The sequence below is a fragment of the Rattus rattus genome, chromosome 9 (genome assembly GCF_011064425.1).
Source record: "Rattus rattus isolate New Zealand chromosome 9, Rrattus_CSIRO_v1, whole genome shotgun sequence".
Lineage (NCBI taxonomy): Eukaryota > Metazoa > Chordata > Mammalia > Rodentia > Muridae > Rattus > Rattus rattus.
In genome coordinates, this window is record NC_046162.1 from 90,815,750 (window position 1) to 90,835,141 (window position 19,392).

Genomic DNA, 19,392 nt, shown 5'->3' on the forward strand with positions numbered 1-19,392 from the left:
CCTTCTTGAAGGTCAGGTCCCCCAAGCCTATTTCTCCTCTCTGCTAAATGCACCATCTTTTCTGTCAGTGGTTGAGACAGTACAAACGCCAAAGAAGCAGCCGGAGCCCATGGGAACATGTCTCTGCTCCTGTGTACCCCAGGGGTACCTGGCCTCAGCGCTTCTCTGGTCTCCCACTTCTCAGCGCACAGGCTCTGTGTCTGACTTTGAAAACGTCGGGCCTCAAGGGTGAAAGGGACGCAGAGACTCTGGTGACCGTGGATCCCTGATCTGTCCTCCCATTAAATCAGACCTAGATTGGCTGGGCGAGTCTTGCTTTATGGCCAAGGAAACAGGCTCTGAGGTGTTGAGGGGAACTTGCTGAGATTGCATGGCCAGTCAGTGGCCAAAGTGAGGTATGGACCCCATTTAAAAGGCTGGTACAGCCTACTAGCCTACTCTGCACCCTCCACAAAGGCTGGACCCCAAAAGAGTCCCGGTCACTCAGTGTCTACCCCACGCTGGGGATTCTCTGTCCCAGATGCATCCATGAACTGGGCACAGTGAGACGGTTCCAGAGCCCTTGGCACTGGCCTTACACATACCTTGGAGCCCGGTTATCCTGGTCTACCCCTAAGGGTTCTTATGTTGAGCACAATCTGGACACTGGACTGGAATCCTGGCCCCACGCCAGCTGGAGCTTTAGTCTCTGTCACCTTCAAACTGTTAGACAAAATGTACAGGTTTCCTTTGTGTGGGCCAGGCGTCGGCGCTAAGCAGACCGGACAGAAGGAGCCTTGCTCAGGACGGTGTTTTGTGCTACTAAGACTGAAACTAAACTGCTTTGTGCTTTCCCAGAAATCAGGAGGGTTTTAGCTGGCACAATAAGTAAGTCTCCTGCTACCTTAACCCTTTCAAAATAGCAGTTTAATGCTGGCCAATCGGCTTTTTGCCCCTGTTATTCAGTTTCCCCGTTCCTGTGATGGCAACATTATGTTTTAAGTTTAAATTACTGTGCTTAAGAGATCTGAGAAGCAAAAATGCCTCACCAGGAGGTGGTGCCTTTCATCAGGAGGTAGAGGCAGATGGATCTCTGTGAATTCGAGGCCAGCCTGGTCTACAGAGGGAGTTCCAGGATAGCCAGGGCTACACAGAGAAATACTGTCTCTAAAAACAAAACAACAAGCCTCTAACCTGAAAGGCCCACTTGCCCAAGAACAGATAACGCCCTGGAACGCTAGGGACTGATGTTCTGTAAGATAACAAACCGCATGTTTTCACTTCTGTAAACAAACCTGGTTGCCCCAACTACACAGGATGTGTGCTTGACATGGGTAGGTAGAGGAGGTACATTGGCAGGAAGTACGTCAGGATATATGACTGCCCCTGGTTGGACAAAGGCAGGAAGTATGTAGCCTCGTGAGTTTTGCCTTTATAAGCCCCAGGCTAATGTAGTTTGGGGCCATACTCTGAGCATGAGTCTCAGGTGTGGTCTCGGCCAGTGTTTGTTTTTTGGGTTTCTTTATTTATTATGTATACAGAGGTCTACCTGCATGTACGCCTGCAGGCCAGAAGAGGGCACCAGACCTTATTATAGATGATTATGGTCCCATGTGGTTGCTGGGAACTGAACTTGGGACCTCTTAGAGGAGCAGCCAGTGCTCTTAACCGCTGAGCCGATCTCCAGTCTTCTGGTCAGTATTTAATAAAGCCTGTTTTATTAACATTTATTCATGGTCAGATGGTGAATCTCTGAATGTCCCCAGATCCATCACAGTTCCCACCTTATAAAATCCACTGTTCTGTTCCTGCCCTAGACCTTGTGTTAGTCCTGTTGTCTTTGTGACAGAGGCCGAAGAAATCAATGAAGGCAGAGAGGGAGGCAGAGAGGGAGGCAGAGAGGAAGGGAGGAAGGAAAACTTATCTTGGCTCATGGCTTGAGTCTCACTGGGATTTATTGCTTGGAGCCTGAGGTAAGACAGAGTAACACCGTAGTAGAATGTGTGGTGGGAGTGGCGGACCTCAGGTGGGGGAGGCAGAGAGGTGGTGGAGATGTTGCTAGGGGGAACCTGATCTATCGACTTTTCCCTTTCTTTTTTTTTTTTTTCTTTTTTTTTTTTTAAGATTTATTTATTATATATGACTACACTGTGGCTGTCTTCAGACACACCAGAAGAGGGCATCGGATCCCATTACAGATGGTTGTGAGCCACCATGTGTTTGCTGGGAATTGAACTCAGGACCTCTGGAAGAGCAGCCAGTGCTCTTAACCGCTGAGCCATCTCTCCAGCCCCACTTTCCCCTTTTGTGTCCTTTTATTCCAGCTGACAGGAGGGTGGGGCCTGTATATCCAGAGCAGATCTCCTTTTAGTTAACCCTTTCTGAAAACACCCTCCTCCATGTACCGTGAATGGCCTTTCCCAGTCTTCTAGGACAGTGTTTCTCACCTGTGGGTCCTGACCCCTTTGGGGTCACATATCAGAGACCCTGCATATCAGATATTTACATTATGATTCATACCAGTAACAAAATTAAAGTTATAAAGTAGCAATAAAATAACCTCATGGTTGGGAGGTCACCACAACATGAGAAACTGTATTAAAGGGTCACAGCATTAGGAAGGTTGGAAAGCTCTGTTCTAGATGCTTCTGAATCTGATCAGGTTGGCAGGCTCAGTCATGAGAACCTAGATAAACAGTCTACCACCAGGCTACACGCAGTCCGCACAACCGCGATCTTTAACTGAATCAGTTACACTTTAGTCTCTTGATAATGCCTTAGCCTTCTTCAACACAGTCTGTTTGGCCACCCTCAGCATTATGGGACCCCTTATAGCTTCCTCCCCATGGTCCTCCCCACAGAAGCCCACTTTGGACACAAAAGTGTCCAAACAATCTGGTCAACATCTACTATGGCTCTAGGCGTCTACCATTTCTCAGGGAGGTGGCCTCAGGATGAGGAACCACCTGGAGCCACAGAGGTTTTGGAGCTGACTTGGGAGAGAAGCCAAATAAGTCCTCATCTGGCCAGAAGGTTCCCTGGAGACTGGAGACGGTGCGATTTAAACTGTCTCTGTAGTGCAAAGCTGTGCTTGCAAAAATAGTCCAATGCATTATAAATAGATCATTTGGTGATAATAGCAGAATGAATTAAGACACACACACACACACACACACACACACACACACAGAGAGAGAGAGAGAGAGAGAGAGAGAGAGAGAGAATTTATGTGGAGGCCAGTGTGTATAGAAGCCAGGAAACTAGAGAGGGACAAAAGGGGACAAGAGAGGCCTTAAGGAAAAGGCAGTAACTAGGGATAGAAAGGTTTACGTGGGTATGGGGAGCAGAAGGAGTGGGAGAGAAGACTAGAGGTCAACTAGAGGTCAACTAAAGCCAAGGATATACGACAATACAAAGTGAAATCGGTCTCTATGATGGCTGTTCTTGGTTGCCAGCTTGACACACGTGGGAAGAAGGGACATCCTTAGCTGAAGATTTGCCTCCATCGGATTGAACTGTGGGCACGACTGTAAGACATCTATTGATGGTAGAGGGCCCAGCCCAGGGCAGCTGGCCCGACACTGGCTTAACAGAAGCAGAGAGCACTCCAGCAAGCAGGGCACCCCCGTGGCCCTGGCTTCACTTCCTGCCTCCAGGCCACTGCTTTGAATGGCTGCTGGTACTTCCCTCCGCGATGGGTTGTGATCTCCCTAACGTGGTTCTAGTCATGGCATTTACCACATCAGCAGGAAGCAAAGAGGCACAGAGCTCTGGAGGCCTTGGTATTTCCCTATAGGAGGGGCGTTTATGCCTAACCACTTCCTGTTACCCATACCTGGGTTTATGACACTGAGATGACTTAGAGTGATACCCCTAGGGGCCCCATGATGGAGCTGGTCAGAGAAAGACCACAATGGGGACTCTCAGGCCCTCCAACTCCTCACTTCTAGATGGAAGAAGGGGCTGGAGACTGGGCTATGAAAACAAACTTTAAAATGAAAAAGTTTTAATTACATAGTGCGTGTGGGGTTGGGGTTGGGGATTTAGCTCAGTGGTAGAGCACTTGCCTAGCAAGCGCAAGGCCCTGGGTTGGTCCTCAGCTCCGAAAAAAAAAAACAAAAAAAAAAAAAAAAAAAAAAAAAAACATAGTGCGTGTGTGTGTGTGTGTGTGTGTGTGTGTGTGTGTGTGTGTGTGTGTACGTGTACACTAGACTTCCTAAGGGCTTCACTGTGCCCATTCTAAAGTGCTGTTTTCTTCTTTTCTTATTTTATTTTGAAACAGAGTCTTGCTATGTAGTGTAGGCTGGTCTCAAACCCGTGGCAATCCCCCTGCCTCAGCTTCCTGAGGATTAGGATTAGAGGCAGGTGCCACCTTACCCAGCAATTCTGTAGTTGTTTTTTGACTTTGATGCCAGAAGACCATTAGTGGAAGGCCCAGACCTTCTAAAGTTGAGCCCAGGCGCCGATGCAGAGGGTGGCCTCATGCAGCAGGCACTGAGGCAGCAGCCACTCTTACCTGCTCCACACAGTCTGGGATGTCTGGAGAACATGGCAGGGTCCCTGCGCTCTCCACCGACAGCACGTCCTTCAGCAGCTCCTCGCACCCTGTGGACAGACAGACAGTGGTGAGCCTCAGTTCACAAGGCTGTTCTTCTGACTAATGGGCCTTGAAGGGAAGAACTGGAAGAGCAGACGGCCACAGCTCGGAACACAATGGCAGGGGAGGAGAGGCCTAGCTGCATGGGCCTGGTTCAGGGCACCACACGAGGCATTTGAAAGGCATTTGATGAGAGGAACTTCTTCTAAGGGACAAACCCCAGCAGGGACAAAGAGAGGAGACACTCACATATCCAGAAGCAGGCTGAGTGCAGGGGAGCACCGAGCTAGAAAGTACTTCCCTCTGTGCACAGGGGCCACCCACAAAGTTCCCTAACAACCCCCAAGTCCTGGAAAGGGCCACCCTAAGGAAGTCAGGAGGCTCCTACCCTGGCTCAGCACAGGCACAGGGCAAGTGTGGTCCAGAGAATCAAACAAATCCCTTCAGAAAATCTTAGGGGTTTCTGGGCTTTCTCAGCTTCCCCAGTGAACTTCTGTTTCCCTCACATTTCTGCTTCAGGATTCTTGCTTCCTTCCTACTTCTGGGACCCCCAGGATCTTGCAGAGGTGAGCTCTCCCAGACCTGACCACAGAAGGGAGAACCTGGCTTCTTTCACAGGTGACAGGATCCCTCTGGAAGTAGCTCATGCTCTCCCAGCCTCCAGTGCCAGCGCAGTGGGGAGGCTCAGAAGTCCTGGCTGTCTCCCTAAGCCATTTTCTCAGGGGCTTGGGGGAGCTAGACGGAAAAGTTGAGTATTCCATGAGTTCTCAAAACTGCCTTTGGAATTTTGGAAGAAAAAAAGAGAGGATTGGGGAAGAAAGGAAGGAATTCGGAAGGGCTTAGAGAAGAGAGGGCAAGTAATAAATAAGCCCTAAGAGGAGAGAGACATGGCAGCCAGCTCTCTCCAGCTGTGGCCAGAACTAGATTGGTTTGACTCCTCCCCCTTTGCTGGCAATGGATCCCAGAGCTTTGCACTGGTTAGGTAAGCTCTCTATCACGGACTGAGCCAGTACCCCCAGCCCCATACCAGGGCCCCACACTAGAGTGGGAAGTCCTGGGAAACTCCTCCGAAGCACAGCCGTCCTAGCAGGAGACAGCAAGAGACAAACACAGAAAAGAGCAGTTTTACAGAGGGGCAGATATGAGAAGGGCAGAAAGGCAGCCCTGCCCTGGTGGGGGGATCCTGTAGTAGAGGTTCAGAGAGAGCCATGCCCTAGACCTTTCTCCTTAACCCACATGGGTCACTAACTCAACCCACATGGGTCACTAGGAACAGAGCCCATTTCTGGAACCCACCCTAGGCTCTGGGACCCCTGTGTGCTCACCCCCTAGCTGGACAGGATTTCCCTAGCTGGACAGGATTTCCAAAAGGACCTCACCTTTCATGGCGAATACTCCACGGCAAAAATCCTTGAAGTTGATTCTCCCCAGGTCATTGGGATCCAAACACTTCACAAGTTTTTCCACCTTTGGGGAGGAAAGAAAACATGCATGAAGAACCCTGGATACCCCAAGAGCCCCAGGGCACCAGGGCAGAAGGTGGAACGGAGGCTGGTGGGTCTCGCCAACTAAGTCAAAAGGACACCAATGTTCCCAACTTGGTCTTTCCCTCTAGGATCAAGTTATTCTCTCTAAAACTCAAGTGAGAAAAAGTAAAGAGGCCTCAACGGTGCAGGGTGTGGTCCCACAGCTCCTCCAAACCCTGTCCCAAAGACAGCACACTGAAAGCCACACTCACCTAGGTTCACTGTTTGTCTAATTTGTAGACAGGGTCTGGCTATGTAGCCCAGGCTGGCTTAAAGCTCTGAATTCTCCTGCCTCAGCCTTTTGAATGCTGGGATCACAGGCATGCACCACCATGCCTGGACAAGAACTCTTGTTGTTTGTTTTGTTTATCTGTGGAAGCAGCTTTTATGTGTCCCAGGTTGGCTTCAAAGTTGCTAAGTAGCCAAGGACAGCCTTGAACTTCAGAGCCGTCTGCCTCCACCTCGGGAATGCCGGGATTACAAGCCTGTTTATGCAATGCTGAGGACTGAACCCACGGCCTTGTCCAGGCATATTACTAAGGCGCTATGTCCCTAGTCTATGTATTTTTAGCTTCCAAATTAGCTTGTACCTTATAGCAGTCCTCCACAACACTCATTCATTAATTTACTCATTCACTCACTCACTCACTGATTCAACAACTGACCACTGTGCACCTCCTACTTGCCTAGTGTTGATGGTGGTAACTGGTTAGTTACACATGGTCATGTGCACACACATGCATAGTCACACATATCTACACATCCATACTCACGCACCTCCTCAGGTAACTTTCCCCCCAAGTCATCGCCATCTGTGGAAAACGTCATCTATAGTAGAGAGACTGTGTTTGGATGATACAGCTGCTTTGGGGTTACCCAGGTTCTGTACATAAGCCCGATAAACTCAATGGCTTCCCACGAGTTGGACTTCAGTGGAATCATACTTTGGTTTGCCCTACATGGTAGGGGGCAAGTGCTTGTGTATATCTTCCTTGGGGAAAGATTCAGAAAACAAGGACAATTCCCTCAGGCTGGGCTGCAGCTGATGGTGTGAGGGCATGCTGGGAACACAGACCCACATGCAGGATGGAGTCTGTCACTGCTGTGGCTGTTGGCGTCATCACAGGAGGGTCTGCCCTCACTCCCAACTGCTTGTCACGTGTGCCACAGCACAGGCAGGTGGGAAGACTCATCTGCTCTCACACTGTTTTCCCTGCACATCCACAGGGTACTTGTCCAGCATGGTGGTTGCAGCAGGCACCTAATCCCTGGTCACTGCAGCAGCCCAGCATCAGGGGCTGGGCTTGGTGGGCTTCAGTGAACACAGCTTCTATCACAGCCACTCTCCACTCCTGTGCATGGTGGCTGTGTGTACCTCTTTCCAGTTTTCCTACTCTGCTGGATCTGAGGGATAACCCAGGAGTTATGCAATGTCTTAGGATGTTTCTGCACCTGGTGCCTAATAGAACATCCCTCGGATTCAGATATAGCAGAAGTTCAGAGGGACCCGTCGTGCTGTGCACTGTCCAAAGCTGAGGAAGCCCCAGCCCTTTTCCTCAGCCTCCATGAAGTGGTAGAACATGTCAGGTAACAGGGAAGAGGCTTTTTGCCAGCTAAGGCCTGGCCAGAGCATCCCTAACACTGCAACTGTCAGCCCTGCTCCCATCTCCACTACCAAGGAAGCTGCTGACACAACCAGGCAATGATGTGACTTCTGAGAATAGTACTGCCCAGGTGCCACCTGCAGGCTGTTGGGGACTCACCCAGTTGGCCATCCTCAACTCCTCTCCTTCTGTCCCCTCCCATTACGGAGAGCTTGGGACACTCTGACCCCTACCCTCCCAGCCTCTAGGACCCCTACAGCCATTTCCAAGGTCAGGGCCTATGCCTTAATTATTTTGCAGACAAGTCCAAGGCATCTACTCCAGAGTGTCAAGTGCCTAAAGAGAAGCTCCAGCCTTACACACTCTGGGGGACAGCAGGGTTCTGTAATTTACCTCCAAGCCCTAATGCCTAGGGCCTGGGGACATCGCTGGGGCAGACTGTCCATCCTCTGCTTCCAGCAAAAGCTAGTACAGAGGTAGGTGTTGGGGGGTGTCTGAAGCAGACAGACAGACAGACAGACAGACAGACAGAGAGATGTGAGCCTGTAAGGACCTCCACACAGTCCACAGAGATGTGATCCAGGCCGCAGTTAGGAGTTCACAACTACAATGACTCCCTTCTCGTCAGCTAATCCCACAGAGCTCAGGAAGGTGGTGGTCCCAGGGGATTGGCTATGGTAAGACAGCTTTGTGGAAACTATGTAATTAGTAAATTCTTATGTCACATACAATTAACACCCATAAAGACCATAGCAGTGCTTGCAATGGCTTATCTGTCTGTCTGTCTGTCTGTCATCTATCTATCTATCTATCTATCTATCTATCTATCTATCTATCTATTCATTTATTTAATTTTTGTTTTGTTTTGTTCTTTGAGGCAGGGTTTCTCCATGTAGCTTTGGCTGTCCTGGAACTAGCCCTGTAGAGCAGGCTGTCCTCGAACTCAGAGATCCACTTGCCTCTGTGTGTGCCACCACCGCCTGACAGTGGCTTTTTTTTTTTTTAAAGATTTATGTATTTATTATATATAGGTACACTGTAGCTGTCCTCAGACACACCAGAAGAGGGCATCAGATCTCATTACAGATGGTTGTGAGCCACCATGTGGTTGCTGGGAATTGAACTCAGGACCTCTGGAAGAACAGTCAGTGCTCTTAACCACCGAGCCATCTCTCCAGCCCGACAGTTGCTTTTTAAATGAGGCTTTAGCAGTATTTTGTAGAAATGGGTGACAAAATCCTTGCAAGGCCCATCAGAGTTCATTTTGAGTTATTTAAACAGCAGCTGCTGTAACAGTCCCATGTTACATTTGAGGACACTAAGGCTCAGGGAAATTAAGCCATTTAGGCAGTCACCAGCAGTGGCAGCAACTGAGCAGGGTCTTCCTAACTCTAGAGTGCCAGCGGCAGCTACCTCCTGCTTCCCTGCCCTCTGCAAGTGTGTGGTCTCTACTGGGCCACCTATGTGCATGGAATAGCAATCAAATCCCTCACACCCCATGTGGGAAGACATATCTAGGCTGGGGTGTCACTCTGTGAGCGTGTGTAAGCCCCGGCCTCTCTCCTTAACATGGCCAAAGAAATATAAAGATTCTGGAGGATTGTGTTTGAAGTCAGCCTAGGCTACAAGAGAAATACCGTCTCAGAGAACGAGCAGGCAAAACCAGAACACACAGGGAAGGGAACAGCCGGATCTGGGGCTGTGTCTGCTGAGTCCCAGGAAGGGGCAGGGGCTCTCTCACACCAGGGAGTACAGCAGGTAGCACTGAGAGCCAGCACAGATGGCGGTCGGTCGGTCGGTCGGTCAGCAGTCCCCACAGTCCCAGCAGCCCCGGGCTCCTCTGGCTCCCGTGAGAGGAGAAAGGGAGCTCCGAGGCGAGGCGGGCAGGGATGAGAGGAACAGCTGAAGCCTGCACAGCTGGACTTGCCACACAGCTCGCTGCCAGAGGAACTGGTGGTTCTGCTGGCAGAGGAGTGCTGATCTTTCATTACCGGGCTTCCCCTTCTATTTCTGTTGCTTCTCTTCAGGCTGGTTTCTCCATTAATCCCCCAGAGTCACATCTCCCTGACAGAAGGATGCCGTGATGCTGTGAGCCAAGCTGAGGTCAGCTTACCGGTAAGATCTCCCCTTGCCCAGCTGCCTCCCATACCACCCCCCCATGCAGGCCTGGCAAGCCAGTGAAGGCCAAGCAGCCCTTTGCCCACTGAGGTCTCAGCTGCCTCTGGCTTCCGGCACTTAGCCCTTCCTACCAGGAACCAAACTGAGTGAAGAGCAACTGCCTTTATGCCAGGCTCTGTTCAACCTCAACACAGACAGGTTTACTCCAGCTTCACAGGCTCCTGGATCCTGAACTCCCATTTTACAGATGAGGACATACACAAGGCTCAGGGGTTTAGGGTTAAGGTCACACAACCACGAGGAGGCAGCTAAGTTCAGGCAACCCCCAGTAATTATTGCTACTGAAATAATTTTGATCACTTATAAGTTCCAGAACTTGCTCTGACCAGAGCGGGGAGGGAGCTAAGAAATTTTGACCAGAAAAACTAGCACCAGTACAAGAAACCCTTGCTTAAGAATTGGAATATTAAAGGAAAGAACTGAACTGCTAAAAGAAAGGTGGGCAGCTAGCATCCTCCGGGCTGTAGACTTCAGACCTGTTGTTAAGATGCCAATATTAAAGTTCTGGGAAGAAGGGCGTGGTGGCATGTGCCTCCAGCGGAATGGTCACTAGTTCCAGCCAGCCTCGTCCACACAGGGAGACACCTGGCTCTGGGTGAGCTGCACAAGGACCCCACATCCTGTCTCTCCCACAGACCATAGCTGAGCACCTGAGTGGAGAATCTAAAGAGACAAGACTCCACAAGGTGAACGAAGGGAAAACAAAGACTTGAGTTTGACGGATTATCTTTACCCTCCTTTCCTACCTCCTGTGCATCAGATGGGAAGAGAGGGGCTCAAAAAGAAACCCTTCCTGATGCAAAGCTGGGGAGGGGTCCCATCTGAGTCAAAAACAAGGAAAATGCCCTAGGTGTTTCTCTCCCTTTTCCTTTTCGTGTGTGTGTGTGTGTGTGTGTGTGTGTGTGTGTGTGTGCGCACGCGCGCCTGTGGGTCTTCCATGGGCATTGAGAATGCAGATGGTTCACACACTGCACACAAGCAAAATACCCATACACATACAATAAAAATAAATAGGGCTAGAGAGATGGCTCTGCAGTTAAGAGTGCTGGCTGGGGGTTGGGGATTTAGCTCAGTGGTGAGAGTGTTTGCCTAGCAGCGCAAGGCCCTGGGTTCAGTCCCCAGCTCCAAAAAAAAAAAAAAAAAAAAAAAAAAAAAAAAAGAGTGCTGGCTGCTCTATCAGATGACCTAGGTTCAATTCCCAGCACCCATACCACGGCTCATCCATCTGTATTTCCAGTTCCAGGGGATCTAACTTTGCCTTCTGGCCTCCACAAACACCAGGCAAGTGGTATACATACATATATGCAGGCGAAGTTTTTTACACGTAAAATTAAATTTTATGTGTAGTTTTGCCAAATGTAAAAATTATGTGTATACACATAAAAAAAATTTTTTTAAAAAAATTAAGGGCTAGAGCTGGCTCAGCCAGCGCTACTGATCCCGGTGGTTCTGTCCTCAGAGCACTTTAGGACCAGCAAAGTGGGCAGAAGGGAGGCCTGAAGCTCAGGACATGAGGAGTCAGGTACAGATCGTGGATGGGGGCAGCAGAGGTCCCTGGAGCAGGTCAGGTTGCTGGGAGCTGGAGAGGGAGGTAGGTCTAGCAAATGGCAAAGGGAGCAGGGGAGAGAGGGACTCTGGCCAAGACTGGGGGTCTGGGGGAGTTGAAGAAAAGTCAGAGGGATGCCCCTGAACTCTGAGGCCCAGAGGTTTAGGGTATAACTGCAATGGGACACTCTGGGTTAGATCCCTTGCAGGAACTGGATCTGGTGAAACCCTTGTCAGATCGGTACCAGGAAGGTCACGGTTACCCAGGGTCTGCGGACAGCAGGCTGCCCGGTTAGCAGGCTGGCTTCAGTGCTTTATCATGACCTACTAGGTCAGGAACCCCCAGACCTCTTCCCCTGAGTCTTCTCAAGGCTTAGAGGAGTGGTTCTCAACCTGTGGGCTGAGACCCCTCTGCTGAACCTCTGTCTCCAACGCTATTTACATTATGATTCATAATGGTAGCAAAATCAGTTATGAAGTTGTAACAAAATAATTTTATGGTTGGGGGTCACCACATCGTGAGGTATTAAAGGGTTGCAGCATTAGGAAGGTTGAGAACCACTGGTCTAGAGAAACGGAGGATCTCTGGTCCTTCCGTCTGCCCACCCTCCTGTCACCCTACATTAGAGGAGGCAGAGGTGGGAGCACCTTCCCATCCAGGCTCTGCTCTCTTTGCAGGCGAGTCTTTCCCTCTGCTGCCCACCCAGAGGGCCAAAGGCCTCAGCTGCTGTTTATCCACTTTCCCGGGCACACAATGAGGCCAGTGTTCTGGAGTCCAGGAGACAAAGGGTGCAGGCAGCCACTGACCTCTCATTAATTCTCAGGGAGGGAGGGGAGGAGAGGTGGGCAAGAGTTCCCACAGAGCCAGGTGCAGACAGAGAGGGAGGAGTTTCCACAGAGAGCCCTGCCAGTCCCTACACCCCAGGCCAGGCTGAGGAATTCCAGTCTGATGTCAGTTCCTAGTCACCACTCCCAAAGCCCGCACTCCATGGGGTGCTCGGGGCGTTGTAGCCTGTGTCTACACTGGAGTCTGTGTAGTCACATTACCCCTCGAAGACCGTTCTCCACACATCTACAGTGCTGACTCTCAGGGCTTTGGTGGGATCATCTAGGATAAAGATGCCTAAAGAGAGCTGCAGGGAACGAGTCCTGGCAGGAATGGGCAGCCGTGCGACCTTTGCAGCTCCACCATCAATCTACTTGATCAGGAGTCTTGGAGAACTCCTCTCTTTATGCCTCAGTTTCCCTTTTTGGAAAACGAGAGTGCCGAGTAACACTAATACCGGCCTTGAGAGTCTGTATGGTTGGGATGTCTCTCCAGGGCTGTTAGGGGTACACATGAGGTTAGGGAAGGGACAAAACCCAGAGTAACAGGGAACGAAGGGAATGAAGAGAAGCCAGTGTGTCCTTCCAAGGCAGCAGCACAGGGCCCTGTGGGGGACTCAACCAATGCCCGCAAACAATGGCAAGAACTGAAGCAGACCCTGATGGCTGCTTCCCTCTCCTTCCAGCAGGGCAGCCTTCGTCTGACCAGAATACCTCAGTCGGGGCCAGGAGAACAGACTGAGCGAAACCTGAGCTTGGCTGAGGCAAATGTCTGTTAAACCTCTGTTCAATGAGATGAGACAGGAAGAGAACCCTGCAGGAGTTCTGATGGGAGAGGGGTGAACCAGTCACAGAAGGTCTCCTGGAGAGGACGCATCATGCTCTACACTGGGGAAGATCTAGGGAAGGAGGCATCTGACTGCATGATGCTTCCAAGCCACTGCCCTTGGGCTGCTTTGCTTTCTCCATATACAATACACACACACGCGCACACACACACACACACACACACACACACACACACACGCCTGCACGCCTGCACGCCTTCATTTTTCTCAGCATTTGAACCATATCCTTGATGAGGAACTGTCCTTGGACCGGTAAGAGCACCTAATGCAGACTCATGAACCTGAGCCTGGATCCTAGCAACCGTGTTGTAAAAAGCTGGGTATGGCTTGCACGAGCACCCCCGGTGCTGTTGGGAGTGCACTCGGGTTTGCTGGCAACCAGTGTAGCTCTAGGTTCAGAGGCCCTGAAGAGAGAGCGGGCATCTACCTGGCATCCTGCTCTGGCCGCCCTGTATAAGCACAGGAGCTGGGGCCTGCACAGCCGTGTGTGCGCAACACCCCTCCCCCTTCCAGGACCTGTGGGTGGAAAAGATGGGGATGGAGGGAAATTTCAAGAGTTAAGGAGCTTCCCGAGTGGTAGAGAAGGTACTGGGACTGGAACGCCTCTGGTTAGGGTCAGGTATCAAGAAAGGAGACCTGTCACCATGGCCTATGCCACCCCTGTCCTGGGTAGTGTAGTCTCAGCTGAGCTGTGGCTGGAGCCCTTTGGAGACTCCAGCATGTCCAGGTGTCACCAGCAGCCCCTCAATCCGGCCGAGCTGCTACAGTGGAGAGTCCCTCTGGCCACCCACGAGGTCTTTGTTTAGTATCTGAATAGTAATGAAAATGACAGGGGTGTGGGTGGCCCCTGAAGTTGGCTGTCCTCTGTCCCCGCCTTCAGCAAACACTTATTTCTTCAGCCCCAAGGGGAGAATGACAAGTTCCCAGGAAGCTCTCAGGGAAAGGACAGATGTCCATTGTGAGTAAAATAAAAATAGCCACGGGAGAAGCATAAAAGCACGCAGGTGACTGACTGATCACACACCCACACGTCTGGGCCGAAGGTCACTCCAGGTCTCTGTGGTAGTCAGAGCTGGACTGGAATCCCCCCTCTTCCGTTCACCAGTGGTGTGAGCAAAGGCCAATGACTCAGCCTCTGAATTCCACCTCATTATCTGCTGGGATTTAGAAACACGCAGGCTCTAGAGAAGTAGCACTGTCCCAGCTCATGGAGCTGCTCTCCACAGAGGTGTCTCCATGCGCTGGCCAACTGGTGGCTAATCCTTCCGCTTCCTCTCACAAGAGTTTTTAATCCGCCCAATTTAAAAACGGAATTGGATCATTTAAGAACCCCAGCAGGGTGGTGAGGACAGTGAAGCCTTTTAGTTCTTAAAAAGGGGAAGGCTCACAGTATTTTGGGGGTAGATAAGACAGAAGCGGCCACAAGGTCACCTCCTAGATGTTTAAGGGAAGCAGAGCCCAGAGGGCTGGGAAGTCACCTGGGGGCAGCCAACGGAGGTGGCTGGGCTGGACCTAACGGATGGACACAGCAAACATGCAGCTATGGGGAATCCAGGGGAAGCAGAGAAAAGGTGGGGGGAGAACCAGAAGACATGGGAGGGGTGGACGAGAGCTCAGGAGGGGCTGCAGTCGCACCAGCTGGGTGGGGGCCCAGCACCTGCTTTGGCGGCTGGAGGACATGGAGCATGGTCGGGAAGACACTATTCCCTCTGCCGGGGGTGAGGGTAGTGATTAGCAGGGGCCCAAGGAGCCAGGTTTGTACTTAGGAAGGTGCTGGAAGGTATGGAGGTAGGGGGAAGGGAGAGAAGGCAGGGAGACCATAATGAGGCGAGTACAGTCCAGAAGAGAAGCCAAGGCCATGTGGGGATGAAGAGAAGGACACTTACTTCGCTTGGTGTGACAGACACAAGGAGGCCAGGTTGACTCCTAGGGGTCATTTCCTGAATCTCCACAGACAAGGAGATGATGACCTGGGGCATCAGGCAGGTTTTGGTCGGCCAGGGTAGCATGTCTGCCTGACCACAAATCCAGGTCCCCTGGACCCTCAGGCAGGAGACCTCTGCTTCCATTGTCTCACTAATGACCCTGACCTGTCTGCAAGGGCAGCAATGGCAGAAGAGGGAACTTGTCTCCACCCAGAGGACAGGGGTGGCTCTGGCTGAAGGTGACAAGGTGACTGGGCTCAAGGAAGATCATAAACACAGCATCTTCTCTCAGTCACTCACCAGCACCAGCCCCAGGTATGCTGAGGTGCACAGGGTGCTGGCAGATGGGTTCGAGGCCCGGGGTGGATGAGAGCTCAAAGGCACGGCCACCACTGCCCTGTTCTCTCTGTGGGGAGGGAAGACGTGGAGAGCCCCACTCTGAGCTGCTGACAGGACAGAGACTAGGAGAGTCTCAACCTCTCGGTTGGGTGGAGGTGCCCACTCCGCAAGGCTGGGCCCTGAGATTGCTTTTCTGCCTTTTCATTTTGATTTGGGGGGCAGGGTCTCTGGTAGCCCAGGTAGGCCTTGAACTCTTCATCTTGTGTCTACCTGTGGCGTGTTGGGATTAGAGCTGTACAACACGTATGTCTGGTTCCATGCAGTGCAGGGGATCAAAGCTTAGTGCTTGCTAGACAGACATTCTACCCACTGAGCTACGTCCCCCAGCCCTCTTGAGCCTGACTTTCTAACTGCTCCTAGCACATGCCAATCCCAGCCATCCTTTGACTAGCAAAGTTCTAGTTGACATCGATGGCCCAGTCCTGAATTCTGAAGCCAGGTCCAATCTATGCACATTACTTGCTTGGGTTTTTGATGTGCTAGGAAGGTTAAGAGGTAATGAGGACAAGGCTGGGCACAGCTCTCGGAACCGTTTCCTGGCCGTGGGCCAGGGAGCTCACCCTGCAAGGGGAAGGACACCTGTGCTTCCACAAGGGAGGCCACACCATGGCCGAGTGGTCCCTGGTGTCCTCCAGCCCAGTGTTGGGGTCTCTGTGGACACTGATGATTCTTGGAGCGGCTGGAGGGGCACTGCTCATCCTAGGGCTTTGCTGGAGTTTCTCCCACCCTCGAGTGAAATGCCTTCCTCTCTCCCTCAGAAGCTGCAATTGGGCTGAAGGCTTCACAAACTCTGGGGAATTACGTTTTAGCTTCTGAGGCAAAACAAATTATGGCAGCTCCAGCCGAAAGTCCCGGTGCTGCTCCTTCACATGATGAAGGAAAGGCTACAGGTCCGGGAGCCCACCAGGGAGTTTCTTGGTGAGTAACACAGTCTCACCAAGACACAAACGAACTGCAGTCCCCTTGAGTCTGGGGTTTTCTCCTGCGAAATGGGCAGGTGGCAAAGGTCAACTCAAACTGTTACCATGGAGACCAAGGAGAATTTCAGACTTGAAAGTCATGGTTTTGAGCAGGGGCTTATTAAGGATCCTGTGGGAATCAGGCAGGCCCCTAGGAAGGCTATTGGGGGAACGAAGATGCCCTGTCTGCCAGAAGGTTTCTGTTCTCCTGAAACCCCACAGGGGTCCTAAGTAGAACCTCTCTGCCTACAGGCCAGGCAGAGGACCTGCCCCCACCAGCCCATGACCTGGTGGGCTTGTCTTAGATACTTTTGTATTGCTGTAGAAAGATGCCATGACCAAGGCAACTTATAGAAGAAAGAATTTATTTGGGGCTCGCAATTTCAGAGTGTGTCTACAACCATCATGATGGGGAACATGGCAGTAGGTAGGCAGGCACTGGAGCAGTAGCCAAGAGCTCACATCTTGATCTACAGGCATGAGAAGAGAAAGTTAACTGGCAATAGTGTGGGCATTTGGAACCTAAAAGCCTGGCCCCAGTGACACGCCTCCTTCAACAAAAGCCACACCTCCTAATCCTTCCCAAATGGAGCTGCCAACTGGGGACCAAGCATCCAAACCTATGAGCCAAAGGGGGCCATTCTCCTTCACACCAGCACAGGGCTCATCTCCAAGAACCTATCTGTGCTGTAATGGATTTAGTAATCAGGCCCTGCTGGGGGTACCAAGGAGACATCTCAGACCAATGAGGAAAGCAAAGACTAAGCTGGCCCATCCACCCATCCATCCACCCATCCATCCATCCACCCACCCATCCACCCATCCATCCATCCACCCATCCATCCACCCATCCATCCACCCATCCACCCATCCATCCACCCATCCACCCATCCATCCATCCACCCATCCACCCATCCATCCACCCATCCATCATCCATCCACCCATCCATCCACCCATCCATCTACCCAACCACCCACCAACATATCCATCCCCCCATCCCTCCAATCATCCCCCCACCACCCATCCACCCATCCACCCACCCATCTATCCATCCATCATCCATCCACCCATCCGTCCATCCATCCATCCATCCATCCATCCATCCATCCATCCATCCATCATCCATCCATCATGCCTGAAACAGTGAGGGACTACGGTTTCACCCACAAAGTAAGCTGTGCCCAGAAAGGTTGAGGCCCTTGCCACAGTCTCTATGAAGCCATGTCTTTGGGAGTCTCAAGGTCTATCACAGGAAAAATGGTTCTCAAGAGGCTGGAGTCATAGCTCAGTGGTAGAGCACATGCTTAGCATGCACAAGAGCCGTTCCATCCCCAGCATGACCACAACTAAAAGCCTTTCTCTCAGCCAGGCAGTGTGTACCTGTAAGTCCAGTGCTGGGGAGGAGACAGGCCAGCCAGCCTAGCCTTGTTGATGAGCATCCGGTGTAACAAAGTACTGAACCCTTCGCAAGGACTTACTGCTGTACCCAGAGATCGGTGACTCAGCCCTCATCTGGGAAGCATCTTCTGCAGCAAGCGGCAATTAACACAGAGACCCAGGCCTGGCTAAGGGGTAGAGAATAGAAAACCTTGGAGAGCTGAGCCCTAAATGGATCATTTGTATCACAGCCCATCCTCCCAAGGCTCACACACTTTTTCAGAAGAGGGAGTGGAAGGCTCGTAACAGCCGGAGGCGGTGGGTGACTACGGGGAGAGAGCGTTTCATTTTCTGCACACCACAGGGCAGGTGCACGTATGAACTCACATGGTTGTGACAGCATGCACGAGACCTGCTCACACTCGACGAAACCCCAGCTTGGAGGAGTTGAGCCTTGACAGAGCAGCCCTCGGCAGTCAACGACTGTAGGAGAGGGGCAGGCGGCTTCCTTTAAGGGCGTGACCCCGGGTAAGGAGGTGGCTCCACCCAAGAGTATCTGGGCAGCACAAATTGGACTTTGAAATTTTAAAAAGAGGGTGCGTAGTCGAGTGGGTCTGGGAGGAGTAGGGGAGGGAGATGAATATGATCAGAATACATTACATGAACTTCACAAAGAATAAACTTATTTTTAGAACTGGGTGGTGGTGGCACAATCTTTTAATCCCGGCACTAGGGAGGCAGGCAGAGTCAGTGGATATGTAAGAGTTTGAGGCCAGCCTGGTCTACAAAGGGGGTTCTTTGGACAGCCAGGGCTACATAGAGAAATCCTGTCTCAAGACTTTTTAATTTATTTTTAGAAAAAGAATCAAGAGACTTAAGATGTTGCAGCACTCTGCCTGGGTGTGTGTATAAACGCTCGGGGATCTTAAACTCTCTTCTGCTTCTTACAGACGTCCTCGCTGTACACTGCCAGGAGGAACAAGAGCTGCAGGAAGTGAGGGGGGTGCAGTCTGTCCGGCATCCTCAGCTCTAAACAGAAATGTGTCCTCGGTCCTTTCATCACTCTTCTCTGTGACAATGTTCTAGTTAATCAGCTTAGAAAAAGAAAGAAAAGTGAGGAGACGGAGAAAAGATCCCGAATGTGTGACCGTTAGCTTTAACATGGAGGTGCTCATGTGTGCGTGTGAACTCACACAAACATGTGCACACGTCTACACAAACAAGTACAGACGCCAAACACACATACACAAATACATAGATGCATTTGTACACACACATACACATACATATAAACAGACACATACATAAACATACACATACACACACACACACACACACACACACACACACACACACACACACAGCCCTCTCAGATCAGTAAGTCTGAGACACACAGGCCTGTCAGAGCCTTCCATTAGCTTCCCCTACCCCCGTCCCTGCTCGTGGAGCTTCCTCTCACCTCCAAAGGACCAGGATTCCTCATGATCTGGGCACTGCCCTCTATGGCTGTTCTGCTTCCCACATGACACTAAGTAGGTCGTTTTGGCAGCAGAGTCAGAATCTGGGTGAGAGGGTTTGCGGGTCCTTAGTGAGGACATACAGTCCACCTGCCTATCCCCTGCTCCCAGA

General features: G+C 51.3%; 1 protein-coding gene across 1 annotated transcript in view; it reads right to left on the reverse strand.

Moving 5' to 3' along the window:
* Rab11fip4 (RAB11 family interacting protein 4) overlaps positions 1 to 19,392 on the reverse strand; it is a 105,284-nt gene that overhangs the window by 71,539 nt on the left and 14,353 nt on the right. Inside the window, 2 exon segments of the mRNA XM_032911802.1 lie at positions 4,496 to 4,584; positions 5,956 to 6,043. Of these exon segments, the coding sequence (XP_032767693.1) occupies positions 4,496 to 4,584; positions 5,956 to 6,043 (177 nt within the window).